Source organism: Macrosteles quadrilineatus, unplaced genomic scaffold, assembly GCF_028750875.1.
Source record: "Macrosteles quadrilineatus isolate MER2022 unplaced genomic scaffold, UCM_ALF_1.0 Scaffold_17__1_contigs__length_3442018, whole genome shotgun sequence".
Classification (NCBI taxonomy): Eukaryota; Metazoa; Arthropoda; class Insecta; order Hemiptera; family Cicadellidae; genus Macrosteles; species Macrosteles quadrilineatus.
This window is the reverse complement of record NW_026542610.1, coordinates 581,508-599,365: the sequence shown is the minus strand read 5'-3', so window position 1 is coordinate 599,365 and position 17,858 is coordinate 581,508. Positions and strand designations below refer to the sequence as shown.

The 17,858-nt window shown below is 34.9% G+C and overlaps 1 protein-coding gene across 2 annotated transcripts; it reads left to right on the top strand.

The window, feature by feature from the left end:
- Positions 1-421: 421 nt before the first annotated feature.
- Positions 422-17,518, top strand: LOC129005218 (low-density lipoprotein receptor-related protein 12-like). 2 transcript variants are annotated; one of them, XM_054434052.1, is made up of 11 exons: positions 422-648; positions 2,603-2,714; positions 4,476-4,632; positions 6,951-7,062; positions 8,724-8,859; positions 9,649-9,858; positions 10,563-10,682; positions 12,506-12,747; positions 13,553-13,710; positions 14,215-14,311; positions 15,295-17,518. In XM_054434052.1, exons 2-11 carry the CDS (start codon positions 2,669-2,671, stop codon positions 15,418-15,420), a joined length of 1,404 nt encoding a protein of 467 aa, XP_054290027.1. In that variant the 5' UTR covers positions 422-648; positions 2,603-2,668; the 3' UTR covers positions 15,421-17,518. The 2 variants fall into 2 exon arrangements, with proteins under 2 accessions (XP_054290027.1, XP_054290026.1); XM_054434051.1 differs by having other exon boundaries at positions 14,215-14,389.
- The last annotated feature ends 340 nt before the right edge of the window (positions 17,519-17,858 follow it).

Here is a 17,858-nt window from a genome sequence, read left to right as displayed (position 1 = left end):
ATTCGAAGTGGCAGTAGTGTTGTAACAGCTGTTTTGAGCTAAGAGTTAAAGGTGGCCGTGCGACAAAACCCATCCCCATGATTAAGATTAAAATGATTGTATCCGGTTAGTAGTGGTCCACTTGCAGTATCCAATGTCAGTTGCATTATCTTTTTTTCTAAGCAGGAATCTAATATAGTAATTGAAACCAATTACTTTAATACTTTAACATGTTTTAAACTTTCTCTCAAGTCAATAGTGAATAGAATGTTTAATCTATGACAATTGATTGAGAAATGCAGTAACTTGTAACCTATTTTCCTGTCCATAGGATCTACTTTCTTCTTGTTTTCTACTGATGGTTCTGTCTGTACGATCTTCTCCTCTCCTCCTGTCATATCGTCATATGTTTGTTGATGATTTTTTACTAAAGACAAGACGATGGAGATGGATGGATGAAGATGAAACTATGATGGGCATGGATTGTTAAATATTTCTTGACCACTGACCAGTCGTTTAGAACTAATAATTTTCAATTCTATTGATGTCTTCTACTTTACTCATAGTTATCAGATAATAAAGTATTAAATTAATATTAATGAACGAACAACATGTCTGCAGTATTGTGCCCCAATGGTGAATCAAGATAGCCCAATTCTAGCTTAAACAGTAAGTTTAAGTTTATTCTCCTGTGTTCAATCGATTGCATCTTCGCCATGCACACTTTAAGCAAATTTCTTTTAGTGGCCTTGCATGTATTTATCATCTTTATTAATTCTTAGGCATACCTAAGTTATCATTTTTTCGTCTAAAGGTAAGGTAAACCAACCTTGACCAAGTTAGATGTGAAGAAGCCTAAGCCTAGTTTTTTTTTTTATACTTAACCTAGCCTATGCCTAAATTAGTAATTTGAAAATAATTGAAGAATGTCTACATTAAGTTACAGAGAAGAAGTTAGAAGGCTACCTATCTCTGGTAATTAAGCCGACCTCTATGAAATAAAGCACTCATTTTACTTATAAAATTATAACGTAGTCCTAAGGTTAACTTACAGTTTTTTAACTGGGCTAGCCTATGCTAACATCGATTGAAACGATCAAATTAAAAATAGCCGCAACGTTGATTGGCCGGTGCCCCTCCACGGCCAACTTGGCTAAGGACGGAGAACACTCAGTTGAAGTTAGTCTCAATTCAAAATTCGTTTTGGTTGGTCACCTAAATTTCCGCGTTGCCTTTCCCCCCTTTTTTAAAATGGAATTAATCATGATCAATCTTCATCTTAGCATTGTAAACCTATAACTTAACTAAATTTGGAATTGTATATTTTCTCGTAAGCTAAGTAGTACTTTGTGTTTATAAATTTTACAGCAAGTCGGAGGTTACACTATTTTATTATTATAAATTAATCAATCAAAGATTGTAGTTTCATTCGGCAACCTGTCGCACTTGAGTTATACACAACAAAATCAGAAAGTAACTCATGTCTGCTCTTCAAAGTCATGATTTGATCTTCTCTCCTGTTTGTAGACATTTAACATTACTTAGGCTTTTAACTTTAACTTAGTTTTAATACCAAAGTTCGACATTAAGAGAGCCTGCATTTGTTAAGTTAGGCTATAAGTTACTTATAGGCTAGGCCTAGTATTTTGCAGTGTCTTAAAACCAGTGTTTTAATGGGACAAAACATGTCTTGAGATAGCATAAACCGACAATTTGGTTAATTTATAACCTAAACTTTACCTTTTTAATCCAAGCTAGCCTATAACTTTAAAACAACCGCGAGTAGACTTTCATATCTGTTGTTAAAAACAACCGTGAATGAAAATAATATGATGATATTAAGATGATATTCGCCTATTTCATTCGATATATTGTTTGGTTGGTTAACTAACCATACAATATAACTTAGGTACCGGAAATGAAATAATCAAATAAAAAATATCGATTGATATTTTCATTTGATAGTTTTTGACAACAGATATAAAAGTCTACCCACAACCGCTAATAATAATATTATCATTATCTTTATGTAAATTGATATATTGCCGTTGATAAATAAATAAATAAAATACAATTAATTCAGTGGAAACAGTGGTTGTCCGAGTACCCATCAGCAAAAACATGCGTTCACGTTGAAGCATATTAATCATGCACCGTAAGCTTGATTACCGAGCAGAAAATGTTATGTGATTCTTAAATAGGCTAGCCTACCTATATTTTTTGTGTGAATTGCTATTCAGATTTTTAATTTTTTTTCTAGAGGTAAAAAAAATCACAGTTTAAGTTAATATATTTATTAAGTTTGACAAAATAGTAACAATTAAAATTACAAAGTAGATAGAAAACCACATCTGCGGTTTCAATATAGGGCCTATATTTTTTTTTGGTGATATTTTGCAACGTTTTATCTTAATAAACAATGCCGTAATATGCTTCAACCATTAATTTGCCGTAATATGCTTCAACCATTAACATTGCCGTTATGGGCAGAAAATCCAAGATGACCGGCGGTCCTGCCGACTCTTAAATGAAAATCCAATCAGGCAAATAGAAATTCTCTAGCCAGGAGGTTAGCTGAGGCAAGGGCAATTCAAGCACATAACCTTTCCTAACTTTGTTCTAGGTATTTCTCAAGAATGTAACTCAAGATTTCAAGAGTTTTTGTATAGGGCCCACTACATTGTTGATCATGTTTTCCTTTAAGGAAGCAATTTTATTTACATCATCATTATTTGGTGAGTAAAAAAGTTTGCTAAACAAGCTAATGAATTTATCCAATTTCAGGATAGCTTGCTGTCTTGCATAGAGCCTGCAATATATATTAGTCTATTGGATAAAATATTAGTTTGATATAGCCCTATATAACCCTTAGTAGATTTTTCATCCTTATGGAACAGCTGAAGCCAATTTTATTGGTAGTGCTGTATGTCGCACTGTAGAGGCTGTGTTTTGTTTACAATTAGTTTCTTGTTATTTCAGTGATTTAAAAACCTCCTTTATTAAAATAAAATGATCTTATCATAAAGAATAACTCGTCTCCTAGTTATATAACCAAACAGTAAAGCACAAATCATGAAAACAACCCTAAAATCATCAACAACAAAATAAAAACACAACAACAAAATTTTGTCTACACTAGCGATCAGTGTCGACGTACGGTACATGAATTAGACATTAAAAACAACCTTAAAAATTTACAAAGGGATGAGAATTTTATCAAGTTTTCATGTGATATAATTATAGGAATAGGCTATATAGGCCTATTATATTGTAGGTTATCTACGGAACTGTTTGCTCATATTTGAAATAAGTAGGCCTATGCCTATACAGGGTGTTCCAAAAGGGTGGGGACCTAATTCGCATAGTGATTCCTTGGGTAAAAAAAAGAGAAAATCAATAACCTAATTAATACAAGTTTTCAAAAAATCACTTTGTTAACCAGATATCCACCATTTTGTATTTTTTACATTAACATTTTATTATTGGATTGTTCTAACCGATCTTTATGAAACTTAATAAGTACCTACCTATATTAATGTAAAAACAACCCATGTGAGGAAAAAATATGATCTTGGTCAAATTTAAAATTTCTAAATTGCTGCCATTTTAATTTTTTAAACTTAAATCACTAAAAAAATGGCTGGTTTTATGAAAAAATGTCAAGTGTTTATTTAGCATTTTTAATTTCCTGAGAAACGACACCAAGTTCAAAAATATTGAATAATAAATAACCTAATTGGAATATCACGTAATTAGGTATATCATGTAAAACAATGCAAAACTGATTAGCTTAGCCCTCATTCATCTTCATTTTGCGACCAAAAATCGTGATATTTCAGTTATTTGTTATTCAATCCTTTTGAAATTGGTGTCGTTTAGTAAGGAACTTAAAACGCTAAATAAAAGTGTACATAATCAGCCATTTTGTAGTAAATTATGTTTAAAGATTTTAAATGGCCGCCAATTTGAAATATTGGACCAAGCTAATATTTTTTTTTACATGGGTCGCTTCAACCTAACATAGGCCTACATACCAAGTTTCATAAAGATCGGTTAGCACAATCCAAAGATAAAAATGTTTAAATGTAAAAAATACAAAGTGGCTGATATCTGGTTAACAAAGTGATTTTAGAAAAATTTCTTTTCTTGATGTTGTTTTTATTTTGGCCCAAGGGATCTTTACGTGGGTTATGTCCCTACCCTTTCTGATCCCTACCCTGTATAATTTTAGCGAAACTTAAAGCGGAATCTCGATTGTGTGAGCTTTTAGAGTGTCATGTTTAATAACACGACTTAACAGCAGCAACAATAAATAAATCTCATGATTGCATAAGTAGCCTATATGATATTGGATCACGCAAAGATCAGATTATATCTCAACATTTGTTAATTGAGTGAACTCAACTGAAATTAGAAATTACAAAAAGGAATAGTAACTTAATTCGTTTTTGAAGGATAAGTTGAATGTAGCCTGGGGCCTGACTTGTGTTTTGCAGTGTTGGTGATTGTTACTTCGTGTTTCTGTGACACTCAGCTGTATGTTCCTCCTAACGGGGTCATCTACAGTCCCAGGTACCCTCGGCCGTATGAAAACGACACTAACTGTATGTGGCACATCCGGTCCAGGGAACCCATGGCCACCATCATGCTCAGGTAAAACACCACTCTCAACAATTGGTAAATAAATACTCCCATATCATAAAGAGAGCCAACAGACTGAAAAGTGTATAAATTTACAAATTGATTTGTGCTACCGGTACTACTTATGCTAGCTTTTTAATATTGTTATTTAACAATACTTATGCAACCAAATTGTTTAACGACTTGTTGTAATTATTTTGTCTTATCGTTTGATTAGTCTTAAGCACTGTAAAATTAAAGGTTGATGCAGCCTATACGCTATTGTATTTACTAACTGTACAACTTGTCTAAGGAATAAAGATGAACTGATTTTATTCAAGAATCAATACCACCTAGGGTAAAGGTCCGTTGCCATGCAAAAAACCTGTTAAAAGACTTTCTCACAAACTCACAAATACTTATTCACTACCGGTATAATTCTACTTCACAAGTTCAAGCAATGTAACATTAGGTCTAGGATTTAGGAAGAAACAAACGTTTACTTTCTCCCCCCTATACCATAATATACAGGGTGTTGAAAATGTCTGGAACCAACATTATATCTGGTGAGTGGTTAAAGAAAAACAACTGGTATTTTGTGTACGGATATACTATGGTTTTACCTATCTTTTGGTGCCTTATGAAATTTTTTAGCACTTATAGGGAACGTCCTGTGGAGGATGCAGTAAAAAGTTTTAATGGAAGCCTATGGTAAATGATACATCATTTTAAAGGCCATTTTTTTCTGAGTAAGGAGCCGCAAGTTTCATCTCAAAAGGACCACCCTAGCGAAAATGGCGACTGTTTGAAATTTAAAAACCCACTTATAGGGAACGTCCTGTGGAGGATGCGGTAAAAGGTTTTAATGGAAGCCTATGGTAAATGATACACCATTTTAAAGGCCATTTTGTTCTGAGTAAGGAGCCGCAAGTTTCATCTCAAAAGGTCCACCCTAGCGAAAATGGCGACTGTTTGAAATTTAAAAACATTGCTATTTAAATGGTCCGTATTTGTTTCCTTTAAATGCTATTACAAGCCAGTTACGAAGTACAGTAGTTTATCACGTGGTAAACTGAAAAATGACTGAAAAAAAAACATTTACTGTAACTAAATTGTTTGTGTTGTTTTACTAAACTTATTTTTAACAGAAATACCAATTAAGCTTTCAATTATTTTCAAAAACTTCAAACAGTCACCATTTTCGCTAGGGTGGTCCTTTTGAGATGAAACTTGTGGCTCCTTACTCAGAAAAAAATTGCCTTTAAAATGATGTATCATTTTTTCCATTTACCATAGGCTTCCATTAAAACTTTTTTCTGCATCCTCCACAGGACGTTCCCTATAAGTGGGTTTTAAAATTTCAAACAGTCGCCATTTTTGCTAGGGTGGTCTTTTTGAGATGAAACTTGCGGCTCCTTACTCAGAAAAAAATGGCCTTTAAAATGATGTATCATTTACCATAGGCTTCCATTAAAACTTTTTACCGCATCCTCCACAGGACGTTCCCTATAAGTGGTAAAAAATTTCATAAGGCACCAAAAGATAGGTAAAACCATAGTATATCCGTACACAAAATATCAGTCGTTTTTCTTTAACCACTTACCAGATATAATGTTGGTTCCAGACATTTTTAACACCCTGTATATATGGAAAAAGTATTGTTTCTGTGATAATTGTTTAGTTTGAGTTTTGAGGAGATATATCCGTTTTATGTCCCTCTGAACACAGAAAGTGGTTTTCAAAGTGATTTCTGTCTGTGTTTGTGTGTGTGTGTAAACCTACAAAGCAATAGTTTCTTAAACGTTCCCAATTTGTAGTAATGTTTTGTTTGAGTCTCCAGGTCTTTTGGTGTATTGACTGTTCCCAAAATCTCGCTGCGGCTAGCCATTATATAGCATTGCCATTACATTATATTGTGATGTAGTAAATTGTTGTTTGCAAACAACAGTTGGGCGTTTTATTTAATCAGAAAGTACAAAAATATGTCAAATAACACTGTAATAAACACTGTAATCAAGGATCCAAAGCAGAAGTTGTACCAAAAACAGCTGCCCGATGTAGTGAAGAGATGCACCAGAGTAGCCTAATCCCCGAAGAATGTCGACAGAAGGTGAACATTTTAAATTCCGAAGCACCGGCGATGAAAGGGATCCCGAAAATACACATGAAGAATGTACCCATCAGACCACCTTTAGTTGACTTTAAATGTAAAAAAAAATACTGTGTTATTTGACAAAATTTTTGTACTTTCAGGTAGTTTAAGGTAAATTCAACATACAATGCTGATCAAGAAACTATTTGATTTAATATCAAATGTTCAGTTCATGAGCTCATTAAGTGTTTTCCCTCAGTGTTGAAGACCTTGATATAGAATCAGATGAGTCTGAGGTTTGCGGCTTCCCCAAGAACCGACCTTGCTGTAAACACAACTGGCTGTCCCTACCTCTGTCTGGGACTGGAAAGGTCAGTTTTAAACTATAAAATAACTGCCAGTAGTTGTATCTTGTGTATCTATATTGCTGAATATTAATACAATGATCATTTTTGATATGCGTACCTGAAAAGTTAAGTTAATAAGTTAAGTTTTTTTTAAGTAATTTATTCACATATACACTTGAGTCTAGCTAATATGACCCAACTGGGATCGAACCTTGTTCGGATGAGCATGGGTTGGATTATCCGAAATAATACAGTAGAACCTCAATTATCAGGAGTGACTGGGGTGAGGGAGAACAAACATAATGAATACCGGTACCACTGTTAATCCAACTAAACATGTAATAAAATGTATAACAAACACATAAAAAACAACGTAATACTTTTTTATCAGACATTACACATTCGCTGCGAGAATCCCTTTGGCAGTACGGTCGGAAATGGGGCGCAGCCTCGGCGCACCAGTGAATCAGCGAACACAAGAGCATTAAAATATTTCAGTCTTGACAGCGGCAAAACAGCGGTGGTGATTGTGCTGTGTTACCCCGAGAATGGACGTAGTTCACTGAAAAACTCACAGATAGCAGCACTGCCTGGATCCGTAGCCAGCGTCTTTGTTATGTGGCTCAAAGAGAGAAAATCCCTGAAAACAGGACAAAATCGTTGCCAGACGGGATTTTACGGGAAATTTTACTATTAACCTAAACTGAACCTACACCAAAATAAAGTATAGGACCAGCACAACATGCTGACATCGATTAGTTGATCCCGATAAATGCGGAGGTCACAATAGACCAACTTGTATAACACTGCACTGTGACTCCGACCGGAATCGTACGCACGGTGTGCCAGTACGGCATGACTCCAATCGGAGTCGTCAGCAGCGAACGTGTTAAACTCATCATTTACATTTTACATAAATAAAATAACAATATTGTACAATAATTACCTTGGTCATTGACCTTGGTTAGATATACAAACTGTAACGTTTGAAAGATAGCATACTCAAACTACTGGTATTTAGGGATAAAATTCCCAGGTAGAAACTTCTCTTATAAAGTACCTATCAAGAATTTGAATTTTAAATTTCTTTTTATTCGTACAGGACACCATTTTCTGACACTCTTTGAGCACTCAGTAGGTAGGCTTAACTTTAAGACTTATAAAACCCAAAATAAATTTGTGTATAGTACTTTGTTTGTTTTAAAGAATCAGGACTGGTTTTTCCTTTAACTTTTTGAATCACCCTGCACACTAATTAATGATTTTATTTTCTAAAATACTATACTTCATTGTTAAAATCAATAATAATTAAGTGTACAATTGAATAAACTGTACACACATGCAAATTATGATACATGGATGAGATAGTGGTTTAACCACAAGCGGTGGTTAGTGGTTGTTATAAGTGCAACCTGAATTATTCACAAAACATTTGTAACCACCGATCCATGGAATGCCAAAAAAGAGCCCCTGGTCTTATAAAATCTAAAAACTATTGTGAAAAAATACACAATAGGGATTTTTCCAATTCATTTGGGAATTGTTACATAACTAAAAAAAAGCTGAAAGGTTTTTTAAATCGATAACATTGTATGCATGAACACTGAATCACTTCAAGTAGCTCAGATTGGTTTTTGAAGATTGAGTTGTAGAAGGTCAGTTGCATCGTTGTTGTGGTTTTTCAGGTAAAGACACAGCAAGTGTGTGGTCACCAATTTGTATCCAAGCCTATCCTTGTGAGGGCTCCTGAGGTAGCTGTCAAACTCCACATCTCACGAGTGGACAAGGGTGGCAAAGGGTTCCGACTGTCCTACAAACTGTGTAAGAAATTTTGTCCTCTCATTCTTACAAATGGTGCCTTTTACACGTATATGGACCAGAGCATGGGGTCTAAAACTGGGTTGCTGTATAAAGTTTTTTTTTTTTTTCAATTTAATTTGTAATTAAGAGGTTGATAAAACTCCTCCCACAATCACGATGAAACTGTGAATGACTTCTACAGTTACATTCAATTTGTGAACGTCTACTGTGGGATTGAGGACATACTACACAGGTTGGAGAAGATCATTCACCGTTTCCCTCAAACGGACCAAACAGCGAACATCACCCATGATCAAAGTGAAACCGTCAATTTTAAACAGCGCATCTTTGCAGACACATTCTGTGATTGTAACCATAAAAGCCCAACTCAGCTTGGCTGAAAAATGCGAGCACACCTCTAAAGTGACTCAGCCAGAGCTTGGTCTAAAAATTATTTCTGGCCCGAAGGATCTGTTTGGGCCAATTATTGGAACGATAGGACCCAAAAATATCAAGACCTGCAGACCCCTGATATTTATTTGATTTAATCTAAACAGTTGTTAAACATTATTTTAGAAATTAGTTACAGCTGATGGTAAAAAGAAAATTATCCAATAGCATTTTGAGAAACGAGATTTCCAATACAGGGACAGAGTTCTTCTTATCTAGAAAATCTTTTTTACCTTATGTATTACTTAATGTATTCCCTTCTGCATGGTTATAAAGCCAAGTGCTTTTCCTTAATTCAGTCAAGTTGTATACAATAATGGTGTAACACTAACTAGTTCTGATGGTATTTGATGTCCGCAGTGAAGCCACAAGACTGTCTACAGCCTGGTATGGTGCCGTGTGGTCCTCGCGCAGCTGACGGTTGCTATCACAACGCAACACAGCATTGCGACGGTGACACGCAGTGTGTGACAGGTCGCGATGAGGCTGACTGTGACACTTGCTACACACGGAGACAGCGATGCGATGGCAAACCTGACTGTCAGGACTACTCGGACGAGGTTGGCTGCGGTAAGTCAAATATAACAAGCCACCCTAGTGAGATTTTTTTTTAGTATATTTCGGTCATAGGAAAAACAAAGTAGTTTGCCTCTTTGATTCTTAGTGACTTTTTTCATATATCAATTTCAGGAATACTTTCCTTGACCTTGACAGTTGTTCCAGTTTTATTAAGATTAAGCCAAAACCCCCCTTTAAAATTCAAAATCTGAAAAAATCCCAAGAACGCTTGTTTTGATTTATGACTATAAGAACTGCAAGCAGTGCCTGCTACCATGTTCTAAAGCCTTTTAGTGGAAAATAGAGAGTTTACAACTTTAATCTTTTTAGTCTGCCTAACTGCCAAATTTCTTATTTATTTCTTACAATTTGAGTGTGTTGAGTATTTGACTTTAATATTTTTTTACAGTAGAACCTTTAAAACCTTTAAAATTCAAAATCTGAAAAAATCCCAAGAACGCTTGTTTTGATTTATGACTATAAGAACTTCAAGCAGTGCCTGCCACCATGTTCTAAAGCCTTTTAGTGGAAAATAGAGAGTTTACAACTTTAATCTTTTTAGTCTGCCTAACTGCCAAATTTCTTATTTATTTCTTACAATTTGAGTGTGTTGAGTATTTGACTTTAATATTTTTTTACAGTAGAACCCCAGTATAAACTAATTAGGCAGGTAAGGTGAACATGAAAGTTAGACATTACAACAATATTACTGTTAGGTTTCTGCGAGAAAGGCAAGGTGCGATGTTCAGCCTCTGGTCACCATTGTTTCCATCCTGTGTTGGAGAGATGCAACGGACGTTTTGACTGTCCTTGGGGTGAAGACGAAGTTGGATGTGGTGAGTGTTGTCCAATTTCACATCTCTTTATTTCACAATATTCTCAAATACAATTCGGTCGGTAAATTAAGGTTTCCATCAAGCTCCCGTTAAAATCAAGCAAACTAGGTAAAATCTTAGACCAACATCCCTTACTTCCTTACTTCATTCACTTTTATTTTAGCTGGTTCCTCCCTCTATGGAACGATCAGTCTGGTCATTGTATTAAAAGTTGTTTTGACACTGCCGCCAAGTATTGATCGTGTTCTGTGATTAGATTTTTGAGGTCTAAGTCATTGATCGTTATTGAAATCCATCGACATTTGGCTGACATGAATGGAGTTAAGTGTTTGAACATGTAAAAAATGCTCAAGGGGTAGAGTGAGTTCAAAGGAGGACTTGACATTTAAAATTGAGGTGTGCGGATAGTGAAATTTCATTTAGAATCAAATTCCGGTTGGATAGTATAGGCTCGGTTATTGAGAGGTTCGGATTCGGATATTTTTTTTATTTGGATAGTTCTGTGTTGGTTAGCGCAAGCGTGAAGTGTCCTTGGGCTGTTGAACAATATTTCTCTATTCTCCTTCCATTTTTATTTTGCCAAATGAACTGTTGTGTTTCAAAAACAATTATTTGTGAGCCTACTGCACATAAATAATAGACTGAAATAGTTGAACATACAATCCATTTGTTTAGCAAATAAGTTACATAAATATCTGAATGAAGGGAAGGAACACAACAAAGATTACAACATCAGAAAATTGAGAAAATTACAATGATTCTGGGACCTGTTTCATAAAAGTACAAATATTATAAGATAGTAATGAGCTTATAAAAATTTATTTGACAAGTTTGTAATTTTCTGTTTTATAAAAAAATTGTACAAACTAATAAAATATTACACTGATTAAGTTATAAGTCAGCTGTTGCATTATTTACTTGTTTATTTTATGAATTGTTTTGATTTGATTTGTAAGGTTAATTTTGACTGCAATATTTTTACTTGATCAAAATTTCAAGCAAATGTAAAATAAAGAATGATGAACTTTTTAGCAAGTAAGAGGCACAAGCATGCCAGCAATATTTATGAATGAATTGATTGTTTCTCCTACATCGTCTGGCCAGCAAATTGTGTCAATCAATAGGTTTTCATTAATTACATTTTACAACATTTTTTATGACTCGGCGAACTTTTCCTTTCGACACGACGAGCATATCTGCTGGAGTGCTGGTATTGTACACCACTACCAAACCAATGAAGTGCAATTTGTAATTGTTCTTTGGGTATTAATGCATGGTTCCTATTCGTCGGTGCTGTAACACAGGCTCGATTGTATTAAAAATATATATATTAATATTATATATATATTAATATAATAATATAATATAATATATAATATAATAATAATAATAATAATAATAATAATAATAATAATAATATAATATATAATATAATATAATATAATATATATATTAATATATATATATTATATTAATATTGAAATTTTCATAACTTATCCTAAACCTTTGATTTAATTCATAAGTCTCTAAGTCTCTTAAATTTGAAAGTAAGAAATCCTTTGTTTACATGTTCTTGGTCTTCTAACCACCACTATGTCTTTTCTATCATTTGATCCGCTTGATCGTTTCTCTATTTTGATAAAACTATTAACGTATTTATATTTTACTACATCTTAATAGAAGATACACGACACAAGTAAAAATTCTATGAGTCAAATAAGGCTTATAATTTATAAAGGTTCCTCCGTATTATTTAGGAAAGATAGTCCTGTTCTCTACCACCCGTCACACTGTATGGTTGGTCTATCATCACCTTGTGTCAGTTCCAGGATGCAAGGACAAGATAGCATGTTCGGGCGGGGAGGGCTGCTACAGCCCCTCGCAGAGGTGTGATTCCCTCAGTGATTGCTTGGACGGCTCAGACGAGGCGTTGTGTCCACCACAGCTGTGTGCGACTATGCGCGACCATCGTCAGTGTCACAACGGACACTGTCTGCCTGTCGCGTTGTGGTGCGACGGTGTGGACGACTGTGGTGACAACAGCGACGAGCAGACCTGCCTCAAGGTAATAGACAAACAACAAATAAATTTGATTTATTATTTTTCATGCAACCTATTAGCTTTTGACTATTGATACAACTAGACATTCCATTCCCATGTTTAACCCTTTCGACTCTCATTTTAGGGCTGCGTCCCCATGCCCTGGGTTTAATTTATTATGCAGATCATTAAGCCTATCATTATTTTAACTTCAAGTTATAGCCTACTAATAAAAAATATTTTTTAAATTTCCCAAGCCGTAATATGATACTGTTACGAAACGGCCGATGTGGGCTCACGGCTGACAAGAGAGGTGAAAGGGTTAAGTTGTCACCAGTTTTTTTATCAAAATCGTCGTAGTTGAGGTGAGCCACAGACAGATTGCGCTGATCTAAATTAATAATTTCTTTAGTAAAAAATGTGTGACAGCTGTTCCATGTCTTTATAAGTACAATAAATGAAAGTGTAGTATCATTGGATACAGAAGTATGGTTCGGCCGCTTAGAAAGCGACCTCCTCCAGCATTGGTTTAGCATTAGTGCGCAGGTCGTTTTCTAAGCGGCCGAACTATAGACATCCATCTATATGGACCAGCTGTTGCCTATTTCTTATTAAAAAAGGACCTAGTAATGTGAGCCAGTAACAGAATGCGCTAGGGTCTAAAATTACATTTTCTACCTTATTTATTGTTGCTGACCAAGTTGAGGGGTCATAACAGTTGCTATGAATAGTCAAAGGTAGTATTAAGATTTATCAAACCAAATGCAGTAAATATCTGTAACACATAAAGGGAGTTGAAGTTTTGAATGACTTTTTTTATGAATTTGCAGAACTCCGTGATCGCACTTGCCATAATGGGCTCGCTGTTCTGTGGCCTGTTGCTAGTCATAGCTGTAGGATGTGCGTTCAGGTTCTATGGACATCGATACTCATCTTCTTCTTCCAACTATCACCTTCACATATCTCCGCACCTTGCGTCTCGACTCAGGTAATGTCAAGGGAGTATCGGCTCAGTTAACCTTGCATCTGGCAGCTACAAATCTCTGTATTGGCGGGCTATTTTTTACTGTATGTGACAAAGGTTACTTTAGTAGAGCTGTATAACTTAAGTTCTACTATGCAAAAGTATATATATTTTTTGCAAGACATTACAAGGGATAAATTTAAACCATTGACAGATCCCAAAAAAATGTTGTAGAACTGTTTACTTTTAAGAACAAAAAAAAGAGAATGGGCATGTAACATTTTTTTAAAGTAGAGGCTTGGGAAAAATACAAACAATTTTTTAATTAGAAATCCAAGATATACAAAACTTTAAGAAAATGGTTCTATATGTGGAATTGGAAAAAAGTAAAAAAAAATCTGTTTTGTTGTTTGTGTAAAAGTTTAAGAAAGAATTTTACGTCACTTTGCGCTAAACATAAAGAACATTTTCAGCCTTTTTAAATAAATCAAGATGTATGGATTAATGTTATGCTGGTTATCCTCGTAGGATGACGTCGTCTGTCTCAATGCCCACACTGATGGCGGATGAGTTGTTCCACCGAGAGCCTCCACCAGCTTACTCTGTGGCTGTAGGTGAGAGTGAGGTGAGTGTATTGCCAGTACCAGCCACGAGGCCCCGTCGTCTGCGTCGTACCAGGCTACGTCCTGTACCACCACCACAGGTAACAGAACAACACGTTGTATAGGTCAAGTGTTTTGAATTGAAATACCATCCATTGATTTTGACAGGGTTGATCCAGTGTTGAGACTTTTTTAAGACTTATAACGACATCCTACAAGTGAACATTTCAGGTCTTTTCAGCCTGAAAATGATACCATAGGTGTAAAAACTGGCCACAACCAGAAGAACTTAGTATTACTTTGCCAGTAAGTATCAGTATTGAGTAATTAGCCTCTCGTTAGTAATTGAGTGTGAACTAATCTGGGGCTGTTAACCAGGAACGGTACTATAAGGAAACACCTAGGAACCATTAGTAGTTCAGTCAGGCTAGTACAGATTCTGTAAAAACAAGGTGGAAACCTCCCAACACTTGTGGCAGCACTGACGGTTTGAAATCTTGGTATAAAGGTTGAAATCTCTAGGAAGGCGGACTTGAACAATAAAAGATGGTTAAGCCTATAAAGTCAAAATAGAAGATGGGTCAATTGGGCGTCTCCAGCAGAAGTCCACTGTCAGACTGAGCAGAAAGGTGCTACAAAACATCGATTGGTCAAAGTAAGCTATGGGTAGTATCCTAAAACCCTCCCTCCCAAAAAAAATCCAGAAGACAATCCTTGAAATGAAGGATCATGTCCCCATACAAGTCAGTCACATGGGGTTTTTTTACTCCCAAGTTTAGTTCATCAGAGCCTGTAAAACTTAAGCTTGATGAACTGCAGCATCCTCACTATGGGGTCTTCCTGAGGGGCGCCTGCCCCTTACCCTAGTTCCAATAGTGTTTTCCTTACCTCGTTCATTCGTAACTGTGCATTTATAAAGTAAATGATCTGCTGTCTCCTCAGACTCAGTACACCTAAACTGAGTTTTTCTTAAAAGCATTGAGTGTGATCAGTTTTTTCTTTGCAGGTGGTGGTTAAACCGCCCGACTCCCCCATACCAGGTGAAGCGTCTTCTTCTCAAAGCTCCCCGAGTCGTGACAGTTCTTCTTCTTATCTCTCAGGCACAGACGACACCTTGCTGCTTAGCTCGTAGCACAAACATTGTGTAGTTTAATTGAGTTAACTGTAAGTCAACTTTGCCAACTTGTCTTTAGTTAAGGTTTAAATTGTCCTATGAAATAATATTATGTAACCTGTTTGAGCTAACCAATTGCCCCAATAAGCTTTTCTAGGTTTAAATGTGAACAGTGTTATTTATGAAATTTTGCCCCAGTTATTTAATATTCAATAGAACCTTATATAGTTGCATTGTTTATTTTATATCCTGAAAACAAATTCTGCTACTGAGATGTAAGAGCCCCACATATTGAATGTGGCTATTATGTAATTGGGATAATCTAGTTGTGTAATTTATTATAAGTTTCATAGGGCAGAGGATGTAGCTTTTTGCAGCATCAGTCCTTCAAATAGAATAATAAATTTAAACTATTGTATGTAATGCAAGTTTGATATGATGACTGCACATCCTGATTGGTTTACACACAATAGTCTCAAATTATATTGAAAATTGTAACTTAAAATGTATTTATTCTTCCTTATCTCACCACTGCAACTCGCAAAAAAATATCAAGATGGGTTCATCTTTTTAACATGTTTTATAATATCATGGTTACTACTACAGTATAAACCCCAAAAAATATTCCCTTGTTTAATTCATGTGCTCAATATATTAAACCAAACTGAATCTCAAACATTCTGTATTATATTGATATGCTAAATATATTTTTCTTAACTGTATTAAAATTTCTTGTGTGAAATTCCCTTGTCTGGAACTCTATTCAAAATCACTAGTTTTCCTAGGAAGGCCTGATATTTGTTAGGTTTAGTTGTACACATAGCAGTTGAATAATAATACTGCAGGACTTTTGGAACTGTGACAAAATAGTGTAATTTTATTCAATTAGGGTTCTTTGATTTGTTATCAGGTTTATTATTGTGCTGTGGGTGTTAATCTTTGCTATCAGCTTTGTTTCTCTTTCCTGTCTTATTCTATACTTTGTTTTGTATTCCTTACCACACATCATAATATTCACAAATTTAATTAGAACATGAAATAACAGTTTTAGGTCATATATGCTTAGCTCTTAGTTAAACACATTATCTAAGTTGAATACAAAGGATATTAAATTGCCATACAATTAATACTTGATGTCTAATCTATGAATTTGTTCCAAGCACATGCGGTTTTAGGAAGTTAGTCAACTACTTCACTTACAAATTAGTATTAATTAACAAAAGAACTACGCTCAAAGTCAACGTAAAATGTATTGGATTGTGTTGTACATGCATAATTATATTGTGATTTGTAAATGTGTTCTGTTTCAAGTTCAAGTGTGAACATATCTTCTCAGTGACTTTAAGCCTTTAAATTTCAAAGCTTAATAGCTACAGTAGTGAGTTGTGACATTGAAATACATATTATTACAGGTATTCCCCATTACAATCTGAAGTTAAAAATGATAATAACATCTTTCTAACATTCAGTTGGGTTTAGAGCTTAAACCATTGAGAACTAATAAGACACCTAATGTGGCCCTCCAAGAAATTCCTAACTAAAATATGTTAAACATTAATATTTTAAAAAGTTTTACTGGTAAAATATTTTTTTTCTGCATGACTTCTGTGTGGGTTGTTCATTATGTGTATGCGTGTTTTCAGTAAGTATTTATAAAAGACTTCATTCCATGCTGGAATATTATTTGGTCAAATGTGTGTTGTTTATGACTAATTCTCAGTGGTGTATTTTTACTGATGTTTCTGTCCTCTTGTCGCTTCAGTCTGTGTTACTTTCTCTTCTAAATGTTATTCAGTATTTATTGCTGCAGATTCTCAGAGCATGAAAATAACCAAACTGTAGTATTTTGTGTTAGTTACAATCAAAAAACTAGCAAAGTAAAACCAAAGAGTGATTTACTTAACCATTGTACATATGATGTGTATTATAGTAAACTGTTGTGTTAGTGTGTATATAATAAACCCCTTAGCTTTAAGGTGTAGTCTTAGTAAAAACTTCTTGTAAATTGTGATATGTTAAATATCAGTCTTTGTTGCCTATGGATTATTATTTTATAGAAACCAGACCATTTCATATTAATCTGTGATTTATTCATTAAATAATTTTATTTATGGTACACGATTTTTCTTTTTTACCCTAAGCTTATTATTCTATTTAAAAACCCCTGTTGTGTTGTATACCAAAAAGAGTCTTGTGGAAAAAATGTTACATGCTAAAGCACAGGTCACACCAGGCTGCTCGCCAGCTGCTGGTGATCAGCGGCACAGAAAACATACTACTATAACCCAGAATGCCAACCGCATGGTAAAAAGTATTAAGTGTTGTGAGAGAGCTTTGCCTGTCAATCGTAGGCAGCGCCACCAGCGTTGCTATGCTGAGTGCATGGCAACGCTCGTGGCGCTGCCTACGATTGACAGGCAAAGCTCTCTCAAAACACTTAATGCGTTTTACCAGGC

Coding starts and splice junctions, on each gene's coding strand:
- LOC129005218 (XM_054434051.1), top strand. CDS start 2,669: ATGTTTTCCTTTAAGGAAGCAATTTTATTTACATCATCATTATTTG. Junction 7,063..8,723: donor CTCTGTCTGGGACTGGAAAG/GTCAGTTTTAAA, acceptor GTGGTTTTTCAG/GTAAAGACACAGCAAGTGTG. Junction 12,748..13,552: donor ACGAGCAGACCTGCCTCAAG/GTAATAGACAAA, acceptor ATGAATTTGCAG/AACTCCGTGATCGCACTTGC.